At 31.5% G+C, this 18,420-nt stretch overlaps 1 protein-coding gene across 5 annotated transcripts; it reads left to right on the top strand.

Moving 5' to 3' along the window:
- LOC109720028 (zinc finger CCCH domain-containing protein 18-like) lies at positions 7,192 to 10,435 on the top strand. Of its 5 annotated transcripts, XM_020246913.1 has the most exons (8): positions 7,192 to 7,263; positions 8,151 to 8,778; positions 8,857 to 9,036; positions 9,132 to 9,311; positions 9,388 to 9,455; positions 9,540 to 9,638; positions 9,755 to 9,872; positions 10,047 to 10,435. In XM_020246913.1, the coding sequence occupies exons 1-8, from the start codon at positions 7,251 to 7,253 to the stop codon at positions 10,108 to 10,110; spliced, it is 1,350 nt and encodes a 449-aa protein (XP_020102502.1). In that variant the 5' UTR covers positions 7,192 to 7,250; the 3' UTR covers positions 10,111 to 10,435. The 5 variants fall into 5 exon arrangements, with proteins under 5 accessions (XP_020102502.1, XP_020102488.1, XP_020102479.1 ...); XM_020246899.1 differs by having other exon boundaries at positions 8,860 to 9,036; positions 9,540 to 9,872; XM_020246890.1 differs by having other exon boundaries at positions 9,540 to 9,872.

Genomic DNA, 18,420 nt, shown 5'->3' with positions numbered 1-18,420 from the left:
ATTTGCTCATCCTTTTTAAAAAAGGACCAAATCTATAAAATTCTATAAAGTGAGCTAGATTTGTAAAAGTTAAAAATTAATATAATTTTTATGCAAAAGAGCTTAAATATAATTACAGCAAATCAAATACAAATTTTTAAATTTATATAAATTACACTTTTAATGCAACGTAAAATGCAACTAACAGAAAAGCCCCTAAATCAACAAATCCATCACGATGCAAAACCCAAACGAGAGTGTGAGCATTAAAAAGAAAAAATTGAATCGCTCATTAGTGCTTTTGTACTTTTAGGCCACTCATTAATTTTTAAATTTACTTTTCTGCGCGGTACAAATAGGGTATATCCCTGTTTTCTCAAAAAAAAAAAAATTTAATTTTTAAATTTTTGTAATCAAATTATTTGATTTTTATCAAATATTAAATTACACTTTTGGTGATCAAATTACGAGAGGAATGATATTTTAGTTCTCAAATTTTAATTAGATATAATTTTTGCCTCAACTTATAAAATGTGATACTTTAGCTCTTGAACTTTTTAAATTATTTAAATTAAATTTTATAACTTATTTTTTTTTGAATCAGTCATATTGATGAAATACTGATGTCGAGGTGATATAGTATCTTACTTATTATTGCACCATCAATTATAATATTATTGCAATTCAGAAAGTTTGAGAACTAAAATATCGCATATCTCATGTTCAAGCTAGAAATTATAAGTAGTTAGAGGACTAAGTGTCGCTCACCTCATAACTCGAACGAGAAATTATAATAAATTAAAAATTTAAGAATGAAAGTATCACGCGCCTCATAATTCGTGGACCAAAAGTGTAATTCACCTTTTACCAAACCATTTAATCACCAAACCAACAGGTTAAAATGTACCAAAAGTGGTTTTTGAGCTCACTTTTTGCATATGAGAGTGGTTGGTGGAAATAACTTTAGCCAGCTACTGCTAGATCATGAAAAGGGAAACATCCAACTCACACATGCTTTACCCTTTATTTCATGCAATCATTGATTGCACCCCCCAAATTGAAATACTTGACAATGAAATATGCATTGTAGCTTTTGAGGTGGTTTCATGTATGTGTCTAACATGAATGTATCACTGTATGAGTACATAGGATAAAAGAAAGGAATCCAAAGGAAAAGAAAAGGAGCCTTATCAATCTTTAATAAGAGGATCACTTATTAGTTCCCTACTTGAAGGGGAACAGATGATGCTAATTTCATAAATGAAAATGCATTTACTCATGTGTAAACAAGATTGGGAGTGTGGCACTTTTAATGTTAATTAGTTAGTACAGTGTATAATTTCATCGCATAATTGCAAATACATCATTCTGCGTGAACCTATCTGATTCAAGAATGAGCGCAATTCATAGATAAAGTTGAGCTTCTAATTATTACTTCTGCCTTCTAGAACACCGAATCAGCGGGCGTAGCATTTTTTATCTACTGGTTTTCGAACCTTATACTGTTTTGTCACAAAAATCAGGTTGTTTCTTTTTTTTATCTAGTAGTAATGTTTAGGCATGTTGTGCTAGGCAATTTCCACTTTTTTTTTGGCAACATCTTTGACACATCATAAGGTGCATAAGCTAACCATGGTAAATTACAAAAATACCCTTATATTTTATAGTGTTAAATATGGTTCTGCATTTAGAAATTTGTTTTGAAGTTTTTATCATTTTAAAATTTAGTTCTAATTATGGTTTTTATTCTTGTAAAGTTTGTAAGACGCATCCGATCACATAAGATGTGGATTCAAATTTATTCTAATATGTTACGGATAAGGATGAATTAGTTAATCGATTCAGGATATTTTAGGAGTTTCGTTATTTTATAAATACGTCCCTTTTTTCTTTCTCATATCATACAATATAATTCGATCTAAGAGAATCTACGATTAATGTTCCTTTCTTCTCTCGTATCGAGACGAGGACAATCCAATCTGATTCTGGTTCTTGAATACGTTGACTATACAGTTTGTAAGTTTTCACTGCTCTCGAATTTTCAACAGTGCGTATATATAAATGTATTTGAAGTTATTATCATTATTTAGAATAATTGGCAGATACATTCATTCTCTCAGGTAGCTAAGGATGGTTCATATACGACAGTGCATGTATAAAGATAGCATTTTATGGAAACCTTAAGTAGTACTCTTTTTTTTTTTTTTCCTTCTGCAAATCAAATGCAAATGGATCAACAATCTAAAAAATTCAATATTTTTTCTATGTCTATTAGGAATAATTGCATATATATATATATATATATATATATATATATATATAGCAAAGTGGATATATTGCATATATATTTTTGTTTGATTTTAGTTTGACACAAAAGGATCTNTATATATATATATATATAGCAAAGTGGATATATTGCATATATATTTTTGTTTGATTTTAGTTTGACACAAAAGGATCTCAATTTTTCTAACATTAATTTCTCCCACAATTCTTGATAACACAAGAAACTATTGGCGTGTTTGGTTCGTTTCTTTTTCACCCTGAAATCGGAATCGGAATGGGCGAATTTGTTTGTGGGTGTTTAGTACGCGGGAGTTCCATTCTGATTTCCATTCCCGAATGGAATGGAAATCCTCCAATCACCTCTTTTTCCAATCCGATCTAGAAGACCAAATTGAAAGTTATCCGGACTGAATGGATATTGAGATTAAATTTATTTTTTCAACTTTTTTAATTAAAATTTGAGTTTAAGTTCAAAAATTAAATATATAATTTTAAATTTTAATTTGAACTTGAATTAAAAATTAAAATTTAATCAAGTATTTCAAATCTAACTTATGAATTTGAATTTAAATTAAATTTTAATTTATATAAAGTTTTATTCAAATTTGATTTAAAACTTAAATTAAATTTATGGATTCAAATTAAAATTTAAATTGTAATTTTAAGTTTAAATTTGAATAAATCGAAATTTAGTTTTATATTTTGAATTATCCACTCAACTTCAAATTTTAATTTTTTTTATAAAAAAAATAGATTTGAAAGTTTGACATTACTTCAAAATTTTGATGCAAATTTTTAATATTTAATTTTCAATTTAAATTTAAATTAATATATTATAAAAATAAAATTAGTATATTAATTTGATTACGTTTTTTATATCTATCTGAACCATGCACCGACAATAAGAATGATTTATTCTGATTCCGATTCTTCTGATGAAGCAAACAGAATTAGGTAATGAGTTATTCCAATTCCGATTCTAGCTTATTTCGATTTTGATTCTGATTTCGATTCCGACTTTGAACCAAACACGCTCTATATGTTTTACCATTGTTTTTTTGTGTTCACAAAAGAAACAAATGTGTGATCCAAATTCCAATAAAAAACTATGCATTATGACTAAGTAAAAAGTTTCTGGGTGGATAAAACCTGATGGATATATAACTGAATACACAATTGAGTTTGGATTGAATAGGTTCTTATACTCAGTACTATTAGATGATAATCAAATCGTATCCACAAAACTTATTTTTTAATTACTAATATTTTAAAGATATAATATAGTTTGATAAAATATAATTTAGACCATATAAAAAATCTCTATATAAAATATTACAAAATTTAAATTTCAATAGTAGATATTTATTAATTAATGCGGTGTATAAGATCTCTTGAGCAACAAACTGCTGAGCAACAAAATATCTAGTCTATAAATATTACATACACGGCCTCTAATTTTTATAAATAATATTATAAAATTAAAGTCTAATCGATAAATATGATCTATACTCTATAAAAAGTCTATATTTATATAAAAAATTATCAAGTTTAATTTTTTATATTGTAGATTTTAGAAACAAAAATTCACAAGATTTCCTTATACATCCGGTGTATGAAATAGTATCCTACCCCCTTAATGTGGGTAATGTTCTCAAACATTGAAATATTTATTAAATAGTCCATAAAATATTCAAGGGCAAAATTGTTATTCTATTTAAATTTTATCAATCCAATATCTTATTCCAACATAAACATCCAAACACTATAAAAAATATCCTCCGGGAGCAAACCGGTGACATCCAAACACTATCAAGAATATTCTCTGGGAACAAACCAGTAACATCCAAACGCAGATTTATAGTTGTTCTAACTTATTTCGGAATATCTCCTGTTTTCGGGAACAACAAAAGTTATCCCTTAGAATTTAGTTTTTGAACCAAACGCAGCCTAGGTATGTTTTTTTCTTTTCCAGTTTGATGGCAATATATTTTTTTTGAGAGAAAGGTACCATACTACCCGCTTCGTTTATTTCATTTAGAAATAAACTTAACTGAAAATGTGAATCAACTAGGATTCGAACTTGGATCTTGAATACCAACCACCAATTCTTTTACCACTTGCTCTAGAGACAATCGGTATAGCAATATTTTAGTCTTCTAGCCCTTGTTTGGTTGGGGGTTAAGGGGTTGAATAACCTCTTAACCCCCATTTTATCCCCAAACACCCAAAAAAATGGATGGGGTTAGTTAATCCCACCTCAAATAAATTATTCTGGGTTAGCTAACCCCACCTAACCCCACCAAACTCCAACCAAACGCTATTTTCTATTCATAATAACCCACTATCTTTCTTATCACACATTACTCCAACCAATCATTATCCTTCTTTATCAATCATTATCTTTTTATCCCATCTACTCCAACCAAACACTATTTTTTATTATTCTAAACTAACTCTAATCCCCAACCAAACACAAAAAAATTTTAATTCTGAACTTAACTCTATCCCTAAAATAGCTACTTTTTTCTTAACCCCGAACCAAACGGATGCCTAGAATTTTGCTGTTACACATTCTAATATTTAAGTAATTTGCATTGTTCCCTCATGGACAAGTACGCGTCCCATCAACGAGGAATTCTACACTGTCACACTTGCACCACGTCATCAATAACAAGCCAATCATATCCCTTCTTTTCAAACAAAAGTATAATAAAAATATTTTTTTATAATCATGATGGAATGTATATCTCTAAAAATAAAAATTTGATTGATTTGTGACGCCACGTCACCAATGCACCCGGTGCATTCTAGAATTTTTCCCCATCAACACGGCACATTGGCTCGTCTCATTTAATATGTCATCTCGGTCAGCACAGGCAACATAAGCTTATTGGCACGAGTGACACAGATCTTACGTGCCGACAATGATAGATCATGTCCACTGAAACAACAATTCTTAGCCACATCTATGGTCCTGCGTGTCTCACATCCCTGACTTATTCATTGTGATCGGTCAAATTTGTTAAATATCTACATTTATATTCTTAATTATATTGACTTAATTTGTTTGTCATTTTCAATCGTTAAGACTATTTTTTGATAAAATTTGCAAAAGCCCATAAATCTTTGGGAAGTTCTATCGTGACCCACACACTTTTCTAACATTGGTAATTAAATGTTTATTTAGTTTTATAAAAAAATTCGATCAAATTCAATAATTTTTATTATTTTTTCTAAATAAATTAAATAACTAACAACTACACGTTACTATATAAATCCATTAAATTTACTAAACCTTTAACTTATATAAAATTTTATAAACTGTTTAAATAATTTTTTTTTCTAATTTTTTTCACATATGCCTTTATAAAATAATTTGTTTACTAATAACTTCTTATAAAAATTTATATCGCAACATATACCAATTTAAATTATTTTTATTTAAATTAATTTAATTATTAAATTATTTTTTAAAATTGTTTTGATTAATAGTCAGAGTAATGAAATATATAAAAATAAATTAAAATTTATTTTTAAAATATTTTATATCTACAATATCGCACATAGTTTCATTCGCTCGTTCGCGCAAAGTCCTTGTAAACAAATCCCAATAAATTAGCCATTGAAGAGGTCGAAGCATGTACCTATTATTTAGGCGAAAAAAAAAACTAAAAAAAAAAATCCCCAACAGATTGTGCCCAAATTAAGACCATACCATAATTGGCAAAGTAAGATCATGTAAAAATCAATTTCGGATCAGAATGATCTGATATACCAAATCTTAGTCCAAATCCGAAAAAAAATTAACGTATCGAAATCTGAATTTGATATGAAATTTTTTTTTTTAACTTGAGATCTAATTCGTATCCAAGCTGAATAGTAAAACCCCAAGCTGTATCCAGTAATTAATTTTCGGATTCGGACTCGGACCGGGTCAGATAATTCACTAGTTTTTTCTTCTTTTTTTTTTTTTTAGCAGTTTGATGGAAAATTTTTAGTCTTCTAGATTCTAGCTGTTACACATTCTAATATTTTAAGTATGTGTGCCATCAACATGACGTATTATCTCGTCTCGGTTCACATCTTATTTTATATGTCAGCTCACTCAGCACCGGCAATATAGGATTATTGGCACGAGTGACATGGATCTTATGCGCCGACAATGATAGATCATGTCCACTGACACAGTAATCCTTAGCCATACCTATGGTCCTGTGTGCCTCGCATTCCTGACTTATTGATTGTGATCTGTCAAATTTGTTACGATATCTACATTTGTATTCTTAATTATATTAACTTAATTTGTATGTCATTTCTCCAATCTTTTTGTCTATATTTTTGACAAAATTTGCGAAAGCCCATAAACTTTTGCCAAGTTGTATTGTGACCCACACACTTTTCTAACATTAGTTAAGTATTTTTTGTGTAGAAACTTTAATTTCGTCCAAATTTCAATAAGAAATTATGCATTATGACTAAGTAGAAATCTCTGGGTTGATAAAACCTGATGGATAATTGAATGCACAATTGAATCTGGATTGTATAGTTCCTTATGCTCACTAATATTTTCCGCATTTTAATAACAATTAAATTTTTATTTCCAATAACATGTCATGCAAATCCTAATAAATTAGCCACTGAAGAGGTAAAAGCAAGTACCTATTATTTAGGCGAAAAAAAACTTGGAAAAAATCCTCAACAGATTGTGCCCTAATTAAGGCCACACCGTAATTGGCAAAGCAACCCAAAAATTTAGACAAAAATATTTTAAAGGACTCCACTGTCAAATCAAGGATTTTTAGGGGCTTCTTTGTGATTTAATAGATTCCTAAATTGTATGATTACATGATTACATGTGAGGATTAAAAAGATTACGAATATGGAGATATTATTGTTAATAATAATAATTTTCTACTTATATCGAGGGGTTTTCTTATTTATTTCACTTTATTCTTTTTCATTGCCGTAGATGACACAGCAACACAATGGGTGAAGAAGGTACGTTTTGCAATAATAATTAATAATTAAGTTTTTCCTCTTTTCTTAAAAGTTACAAAAAAAAATTAATTTTTCTCACTAGATTAGTTATTTTTATCATATTTATTTTTTTTTCTCTTGATTTTTTTTAATTATTCTTTAGATATTAATGCATGTTTGGTTCATCAGCGGAAGAACAAATATACATACATATATATATATATATATATATATATATATATATAAAAGTAGAATTTATTTACTAGGATTGGACTGAGTATGTTTTTATCATTTTTGTTGTTGTGATTTTTAATGTTTTCCATGATTTATATTTTGATGATTTTATTAAGTAAAAAGTACCCAAAATAAATATAGATTTTAATGGTCTTTCGTTTTTTAATTATTATTATTATTATTTATTTCAATGAAGGGAATTAAAAAAAGAGCAAATAATATTCTCTTTCTTTCTCTCCACATAAATTTATTACGGATTATCATAATTATACGTGCAATTTTCTTTTCTCTTCATTTTTTTCCCTCTTCGTGAATATTTTCTAATTCTCTCACACGCCCTTTTAATTGCATATTGAAATTTGATATTTTGAAATTTAAACCTTTCACCGAATCACTCTTCAAAATTTTGAATATAGATTGAACATATTGGTGCTTTTAAAAAAAAGTTCTTTCTTAAGATGTTGACCGTTTGACTTTTCTTTTTTTCTCTTCTCAATTTGAAATTTTGGTAAAGATTCGAATTAACTAAGGCTCCAGCAACCAGTAAGTAGCTGTGTTTTTTCGATTATTCAATTTGCTAATTCTTTGACTTTTGATTTTGTAGAAGTTGAAAATATTAAAACACTACACCCTCGCTTTTATCTATTTATTTATTTATTTGTTTCTTTGCTCAGGAACAGAGGGGAACAGCAGTGATGCAGTTATCGAGTTGATGATAAGAATATTCAACAGGATTCGATGTTTCGAGCCAAATAATAAGAATGTGGTGAAAATAATGAGTTGTATTCTTCTGAACGAGGATGATATACTGGAGTTAGCCTTCACATGTGATTCAAATTTAATATCGCGAATAAACGCCGCCAAATTCATGCTCGGAATGCCATCTACAATAAATCCTCAGCTCGTCGATCCTTTCGAACCTCCTTATTCCTTTTACAATCAAGAATCGAATAGCGGAAAGCGATCGTGGCCGCCGAGAAGGATTTGCCACTATTTCATGAAGGGTTATTGCAAGTTTGGCGAGAACTGTAGGTTCGAACATCCGAAAAGCTATGCTGCGAGCGATGAGCACCGATCGACGACAACGCTCGAAGAGCTAGAAACGGAGATTGTGGAACTCCTGAGGTCGGGAAGAGGCCGTCCTGTTTCTATCGCCTTGTTGCCTACGCTGTACTCCGCGAAGTACGGTAAGGCTCTCCACGCCGATGGCTACCTCACGGAGAGCCAGCGGCGTGGAGAAGTAGGTTGCAGCTTGACAAAGTTGCTTTCGCGCATGAGGAATAGTATTCATGTCGTACATAGGTACTTAGTTTGCCGTGACACTTAATTGTTTGTTTCGTTATTCTCGTTTTCGACAATTTGGTTACTTTTGCTGCGTAGTAGGCCGCACGGGCAACATTTGATCGTGCTAGCGGAGGATGCGGCAAAGTACGCAAAATGCAGGAGGAATGAGAGAAACGAAACGAGCGCAGCAACAACGACATGTTCTTCTGATCAAATATATCTCACCTTTTCAGCAGAAAGCAAGTTCACCATCGAAGATGTCGCCGATTACTTCAGGTAGTTACGCCCGACTCATTCACATGTTCGAAAAGTTGTTGTTCCTTTACGCGCTCTTAGTTACCGCACCATTGATCTCGATCGTTCTCCGTTAGGCAGTTCGGTCCTGTTCGCGAAGTGAGGATTCCTTGCCAAGACAAGCGTATGTTCGGTTTCGTGAGCTTCTATGATGCGGATACGGTGGATGAAATTCTCAGGAATCGAAAGCCTCATTATATTTGTCGCGACCGCGTTCTGGTTAAACCGTACCGGGCAAACTCAAGGAACGGCGAAAGGTAAATTGAATCAACCATCCATCGCCGCGTTTGAGTGGCTACGCGGATTACATGAAATTTTTATCTTGTAATGCAGATCATACATGAAGAAAACGAAGCCCGCGAATTGTTACGCTTATCACCAACATCTTGACCCTTTTATAGGTAAGTGATGCTTTATTTATACTGATCTTACTCGCTTGCGCTTTTATGCTAATCTTTCTCTTTTTATTAAACCATGCACATCAGTGCCAAGAGAATCCTATTGGTTGCCACTACCGCAATCGCACTTGAATTCAATGGCTTATTCGCCTTTCGTATCTTGCAACATCAAACAAGTTTTGGAAGGTTCGAGGAAACTTATTATACAAGGACAAATTGTTAGACTTTTTGTTTCTTGTTTTCGGTTATTGTCAAAGTTCAAATGTGAGTTTTTTACATTATTTTCTCTCATGATTAGCCAGATCCAAATGAATTTGAATGGAAGGATCATATTAGATATGAATCTGACGACTCGAACTGTCGACATGGAAATGATGAGGGTGCTGAACAATCATGTAACAGTTGTGCTCATCAGGAGAGGTAGTCTTATTAGGATCTCAGAAGTTTCTTTTTTTCTGAAATATAAACTTTACTAGCTGCAAACAGTATATATCTGCATAGCTTCAATAAAAACACAATGATTATAAGGAAAAGCCAAGATTTCTGATAATTCTCTTCTAAAGTAGCTTTCTTTTCATTCGCATTTGCGTGCAGAAGCCAAATCGAACTTCCAGAAAGCCCTTTCGCATCAGAATGCGAATTTTCGACAGTCGTATAGAGATTATAAGGAAAAGCCAAGATCCGTTCTGCAATCGATCGATCGATTGATTGTTCGATCAAGAGCTTAACTGATCATTGTGGGCTCTATCAGTCTTTGAGATTATACTCCAATGATCAAATCAATTGCACTGCTTCATATATAAAAAAAAAAGAAGAAGAAGAAAGAAAGGAAACAAATACAAGAACACCTACACTAGTGATTGTACATAGAAGAGAAAATTCTAATTAGGGGTCAAGATATAGGATGAAGATTATTATGAATTTAGAAGTGTAATGGATTTTGTTTTAGACTCTTGTGGAAGTAAACATATGCAAATTGTTTAAGAGGGAGACATTATATAAAAAGTGGTTTCTAAAATTGTTTTTGTTTATTTATTTATTTATTTATTTATTGTTTGCTGTTCTTTGATATAGCTTTATAAAGTGCAAATTATCTGTCGAACAATTGAGGGGCTCATATGATAGGGGTGGAACTGGGCCCGGGCCTAAACAAGGCCCGGCCCGATGGGCCATGTTTGGGCCGGGCTTTGGGTATTAAAAACTTAACTTTGGGTTCGGGCCGGGCTTCAAAATTTAGGCCCGAAAAAATTTTGGGCCTATTTGGGCATGTCCAAGCCCGGCCCGAGCTCGACCCAAAAGCCCGATATATTAATTATTAAAATAAAATATTTAATTATATTTATATAATATTTTTTTATAAAAAGAATAAATTATATAATATATCATATATAGTATATAGTGTTATTAATGGTATATACTTATATATATATATATATGAGGATATATTATATATTAACAAAATATTTAGTTCCATATTAGGATATATTACATAGTATTATTCTATATAATTAATTAATTATACATATCTATGAGTAAATATATGGTACATATTATTATACAAATAAAAGTATTTATGTATTATATGATAAATGTATAAAATGAGCCTTCACAAAGCCCGATGGGTATTGGACATTGGGCTTGGGCTTGGGCCGGGCCTTAATTTATAAATAAAATTGGGTAAACGCCCGACCCGAAGCCCAACATTTTTTTTGGGCCGGGCTTGGGCATAGTATTACCCGACCCAAGCCCGGCCCAGTTCCACCCCTTCATATTAAATGCATGGTTTTGCTTATATGCTTTTTTTCCCCTTTGATAGGTAATGTTGCTTGTACAATGCTTGCTCTTTGCAGCGGACTTTTTTACCGTACATAACACAAATATTTTCGTAATTCAAAATAGAACCTTATAATTTGTTAATGCCTCGATCACAAAGTTGAATAAAAAGTTAAAATGAATGAGATAATAATAGCAAATGTGAATGCTCCATAGAAAGAAAATTTCATAAATAAATCTTTTAAGCTTAAAATAAAGGGTGAACTACATGTTAGGTCCTCAAACTATGACGCTTGTGACATTTTTGCCCTCAGACTTTAATTTGTCTTATTTTTGACGCAAACATTTAGAATTATTACAATAGTCCCACAATACAATTTACCTGGCTAAATATTGATACATGCTAATATAGAAGTAATGTAGTATTTTAATTATTAATGCATTATCAATCATAATACTAGTACATCACTATTACCGTAGCAATATATTAACATCAATATTAGTCAATTAAATTACTGATTACAATATTTCTGAAAGTTCAAGCTAAAAATTGTAACAAATTAAAAGTTTGGGACCGAAGTGTCACTTGACCCATACTTTGAGGACAAACTGTGCAATTTGCCTTAAAACCAATTATAATTAACTTAATCAAACATCCAATCTAATTACTCTATATTCTAATCTAATCACCCCATGTTTAGATTCGAAAAGGAAAATCATTAGATGTATAACAAATAATTTACAAAATAAAAAAATTACTTTGAGATGGTTAATATGTACTGAGACCCCCTCAACAATAGAGATATGCTGCTCAACTCCACTTTTCTTACCGACCCCTTCAATATTTTATTTTTTTTTTTGAATTTGAGTTTAGTGGCTCTGATAGCTACAAACCATTAATTGTTTCAATTTCATTTACTAAAAGGTAATTAAGACTACTAATTTTGTAAAAAAATACTGATAAACAAGATAAAGCTTTAATATTATTTGACTAAAATCACTCAGTTCAAAAAACAAAATTCACAACTTAATAGGGTATATTAACAAAAATAAATGAATAAAGTCAAGGGGCCATCTGAAAATAGCACATAGTTGAGAGGGTCTCTGTACATATTTCTCTTTCATTTATAGAACCATTATTTTTGAGACTTTACAAAAAGACTAAAAGCAAACTCGAACAGTTGTAATTACAAAATAAAATTCTCAAAAATATTTTACAAGCAGTACAACCCGATGAATAAATTTCAACCATAAAATTATAGGTAATACTTACCTTTTCGTAATTTGTACTTCTCCATTAATTAAATACCGCTATATACGCTAATTTATAAAATGTTTTAAATTTTGTTTGTAAATATAGCGTTACTCTAAAATTCTATTTTTGAAGTGCAAAGAGGCCCCAATAAAAGAAAACCCTAGGAAGAGCAAGTACCTGATGCATGGTAGTTAAAACAAGCTACCTTTTAACCTAATCTTCATTAAATTCAGTGTTGGAATTGTTCACCATCCAACCTTATCAAAGTCTCAAAGATCTTCCAAAAGAGAATTAAGCAAAGAAGCAGCTACTCCACAGCTCACCAAAAGTATTATATAACCTGCACCAAGTTCATCTGTACGTCCGTGCACCACTGGTATAGTAACTCTCCATCCATCATATTTAACACTCCTAACATATCCGTCATCTTTGTACAAAAATAGTATTACTGTTGTAAGCTAATTTAGTTATAAATATTACTTAATTAGTTCATTTGGTTTGACGTTAACAGAAGAATAGAAAAAGTATGTTATAATCGAATATCGTAAACTAATTCGATTTACTTACATCCCAAATCAGTAAAAAATATATATATCTATTACAAATGAGTTCTATGATGTATTGAATATCTACTGTTTATGTCTTATTTATGATTAGCAAACTGACAATGTAGTGAAAAACTTTTGAACAAACAAATAGTAGGAGAGTATCAAATTTGACTGTGAATTAAATACCGTTTGATATAAACAAATATGAGCCATAAATAAACTACTTGTAACAGGCCAAACATGGGCTAAAAGTGGAAGTAGAATATTGATGGATACACTTGGTCCAGGTAAAATATTTGATCCACCAAGAAGCTCCATCATGTCAATTAATGCTAAGAAATAGGTGACAAAACTCATCACAAATTACACAACCTTATATTCTCCTACAAGCTCAATCCAAGCACTAAACTCCACCCTCTCTTGTACTACTCTCCCACCCCTCTCGTCCTTTTAAAAGTGGCTTTTCTCCTTCCTCTCCTCCACTAATCCAACTCTTTTGCAATAGCTCCAAAGCCCTTTACCCCTTGGATTTAGCAATGCCCTCCGTGATTCCCCTCCCTCCTCCTTTAGAAATTATTGCATGCACCCAGTCCACCGCGCACCGCATCCTACGGCTAAATCGACCAATTTCATTTCTGTTACCATTGAGTTTTGGAACGGTTAGACATAGGTCATTCAGAAGATATCATAGACAATATCAGGCAAATGCTGATTTCAAAACAATACATATAACCCACTATCTTATTATTCAAAATCTACTCTCATCTGTTCTTAGTCGCAGGGTGAACTTTTTTTTTTTTTTTTTTTTCTCATGGAATGAATATGTGCTGGTACACCATGTGCATGCAGCAAGTAACTCTCTTTCTGTCATATCACCAGAATAAAACAACAAGGAGGCACAGAAACACATAAAATCCGCTCATAAAAGACAATATTTCCCTTCCCCCCCCCCCTATAAGTACACCACACCATCCTTCGAAAACAGGAAATAAACATGGAGAGAGAAACTAACAACAACAACAACAACAACAACAACAACAATGATGATGAGGCCAACACTCTCCTGCAGTATTGCTCCTCAATTGCGCTCCTGCAGGAGAGGTTTAAGCAGCTGCAGAAGGTGAAGGAGATGAGGGAGAAGAGCAGGAGTGGTGGCTGCTTCAACATTCTTTCTCGTCGCGACGAGCAACGCCAACCCCCCGCCGTGTGGCTCTTCCACGCCGAGCTAACTCGCGCTTCGCCTCCCGGGCTCGATACAAGTTGTAACAATAAGAATCGCGAGAACACGAAGGAGTACGGTGAATTGGACGTGGACACCTCGCTTCACCTGTAATGAAATTCACATATTTGTAGCAGTACTAGTGGGCTGAGTCGTTTTTGTATCATTACTTTGTAGTTTTCTATGTATAATGGGAGAATCAAGCGTCTAATAAGTGACTTTTGAACTCTAAATACTAATGATACGAATTAGAGCTAACTAAACAAAAGGAAAAACTTCAAATATTCTCATGTGGTTTCGCACTTTCTCACTTTAATATTCTGTGGTTTAAAGTGTATCAAGTTAGTATTCTATGATTTCGCACTTTCTCACTTTAGTACCCTATAGTTTAAAGTGTCTCAAGTTACTGCCCTGTGGTTTCGCACTTTCTCATTTTAGTACCTTGTGGTTTAATATTTCGTTAAATTATATACAAAAAACTTCAGATACCCTACCTAGGTTTATCGAATATTCATTTGAGTACCCTTTAGTTTTAACTTTATCACTAATTTAACGAAAAAAATACGCCAAAATAGATAATAAAAAGAGAAAAATAAAACCACAGGGTATTAACTTGATATAAAAATAAAACTACAGAATACTAACTTGATACACTTTAAACCATAGGGTACTAAAGTGAGAAAGTGCGAAACCACAGCGTACTAACTTGATGCACTTTAAACTATAGGGTACTAAAGTGAGAAAGTGCGAAACCATAGGGTACTAACTTGATACACTTTAAACCATAGGATATTAAAGTGAGAAACTGCGAAACCGGGGTATTTAAACTTTTTTCTTTTTTTTTTAAATAATTGACTTTCTAGTGTAAGTGGTAAAGAGCTTAGTGGTTGATATCCGAGATTTTAAGTTCGAATTTTAATTGATTCATATTTTCAGCTAAATTTATTTCTAAAAAAATAAACGAAATAGGTAGCATGCTACCTTTCTCTCTAAAAAATAAATAAATAAATAAGTTTTTATTTATTATTTGGTCAAAATACATTGCAAGTTAACCAACCATAACAAAAGAAAAAAAAATCATATGCCGGCATATCAAGTTATATAAAATTAGCAATTTTTTTCAGGCAAAAATTATTGACTTATTAATTATTTGTTATTTTTCTGTCGATTAATTTAACATTAGATTATGTAACAACCCAATTTGACAATGTTATTAAAAATTTAAGAAATATGAAGTTCACTTTCAAAAAATAGAGGCAAAATAAATTTTGGGCTAAAGTTCACAAGCTATTAGTGCAGTTAACCCAACAAAAATTCTATTTTCATATAAAAAAATTGGTTTTCAAGTACATCCAAAAATCCTAACCAAAACCAAATTCCACCGATCCATCTCGCTCTGTTCATATTAATCTATCCAACTTTAGTTAAATCCGCCTAGTTCGGATTCGCATTTGCATAAAATCACCGATCCATCTCGCTCTGTTCATATTAATCTATCCAACTTTAGTTAAATCCGCCTAGTTTGGATTCGCGTTGGCATAAAATCCGAGCTTCAAAGTACCAAATCAGATCGGTCGCTTGAACCAGTTTACCAGGTAACTGGCCCAAACCTGTTCAGCTCGGTGCTGAAATTTTTCAAATTTCTCTCCCCACTTAAACTCATATCTCAACACTACAACAAAATATGTTTTAAACGACGTTTTTTAGACGGCGATTTACTTTAGCGTCTTTAATATTTGGCATGTGCCGACTTCATGATTAAGCATTATCAATAAATATATTTTTATCAAATACTGATAAAAATTTTTCGATGCTACGTTAAAATATTGGTATATTTATCCCGACATGTTTATTTAACGACTCTTTGTTCGATACTTTTATAACTATCGATCTTATTCTTTGCCGACGATTTAAAGCGTTGCTAGTTATTGTTTAAACTGTTATTAAGTGCAAGATTTGCTGTAGTGCAAATACTCTCAACATAAAAAATTTAAATAATATCAACCAAGCATGCACTTTAGTTCTGTCTAATAGTCTCTTATGTTAGAATTTTTTATTAATTTTAACGGCGATATTCTAGGATAACATATTTTTAAACTCAGTGAAGCTTCTTTAGATGTACCTTTAAATATAGAAACTGAAGAGGAACCATAAGAAAGTATGCACTGCGAGAATTTAAGTATTGTTAACGTCAAATAATCTTGTGATGTCACCGTTAACACTTTCATCAGAAGTAAACGGAATCTTAGACCTATTTGACGCAAAATTAATGTTCGGGATCAAGGATCGACGTTGGTTAAATTTTTTATACAGGGAGATATTTGAGATACACGGTATAGTGCAGGTTTTTATATAGGGTAAATTTCAAATGCCATCTATGTGGTTTCGCAATTTTTTATTTTAATACCCTATAGTTTAAAATATATCAATTTAATATTCTGTATCTTCATTTTCTCTTTTCGTCAGTCCCTCTATTAACTTTTCGTTAAATTATAAACAAAAAAAACTTCAGATATTCACTTATAGTTATCGAATATTCACTTTAATGCTCTTTAATTTTAACTTTGTGACTAATTAAACGAAAAAAATTAGTAGAAAGGATAACAAAAGAGAAAAATAAAATCATAGGTACGAAATGTACACTTTAAACCCCAAGACACTAAAGTAAGAAAATGCGAAACCACAAGGATGGAATTTGAAGTTTTACTTATATATATATATATATATAAATATATATATATATAGTCGGCTAGGGTACTACCGATAGCACTAAGGACTTGGTACTATCGAATTTTCCACGCGTTAGATTATTGTATTCAACCAACCACTCACTCAACCCTAGGGGCTCATATCATCCTAACCACCAATTCTAAATTTAAGGGTTAAAAAATCAATAGTACCAATAGCTTTGTAATTGACAGTATTCCAGCCTAGTTATATATATATAGAGAGAGAGAGTCCGGCTACTATATTATCGATAGTACCAGCCTTGGTACTATTTAGTTTTCTACCGTTAGATCTACCCTTTGATCATTTCCACCGTTAGATTATACTAATAAACCAATCACCTATTCAACCCTAAGGGACCACTATTAATTTAACCGGAGACCACTATCATCCTACGTACATCCTTTCATCCAACGGCCGAAAATCAATACTACCGAGGACTTGATACTATTGATAGTATAGTAGTATATATATATATATATTATATATAAGAATTGAGCCTCTAGCTTTTAAAAGTACCAAGTCATTGGTGCTTGTAAATTTTTAGCTGTTGGATTAATAGATGTGCGGTTAGGATGATATGGGCCCCTTGGGTTGAGTGGGTGGTTAGTTGAATAATATAATCTAACGGATGAAGATCAAAGACGTAGACTAACGGTAAAAAATTCACAAGCACCAAGTGCTTGGTGCTTTTACAAGCACAATAGCCGACTAATATTTTATATATTATATATATATATATATATATATATATATTGGAATACTATCAATAGCACCAAACTATTGGTGCTATTAGTTTTTTAGCCTTTGGATTAAGAAATGTGCGGTTAGGATGATGTTGGCACCATAAGGTTTAGTGGGTGGTTAGTTGAATAGCATAATTAAACGGGTAAAAATAATCAAAGGGGTTAATCTAACGGCAAAAAACTTGATAGCACTAAGTGCTTGGTACTATCGATAACAAAGCAGCCGGACTATATATATATATATATATATATATATATGAGCTACGCTAGTATACTATCGGTAGGACGGAGGCCTCCGTGCTATTAAGTTATTTTCAATGATACAGTTTTCAAATCGACGATCGGCTTCTTTAGACTTGATCTATACTATTAAAAATATTTGGAAACTAAATTTCATAATTTTTCGATATCATTTACCTATCAAACGAGTAGTCTAAAAATGAACGGCTGAAAATAAAAATCTCATAAGAAATGATGATAAAAAACTTAAATTTAAGATCAGATGTACTAATCTTATTCTAAATAGTAAAAAGAATTTTTTATAAAAATTTCATCAGATATGAATTATTTTACACCGTTAAATTCACAAACGCATCACATCTACCATCAAAATAGTCAATTTTGAGATCTTTTGATCACTGGCCAAATAGTGTCGAAAAATTATGAAATTTAGTTTCCAAATACTTTTAATAGTGTAAAT

Source organism: Ananas comosus, linkage group 1 (assembly GCF_001540865.1).
Source record: "Ananas comosus cultivar F153 linkage group 1, ASM154086v1, whole genome shotgun sequence".
Lineage (NCBI taxonomy): Eukaryota > Viridiplantae > Streptophyta > Magnoliopsida > Poales > Bromeliaceae > Ananas > Ananas comosus.
The sequence above is the reverse complement of the archived record's forward strand: the minus strand, read 5'-3'. Positions and strand labels throughout refer to the sequence as shown.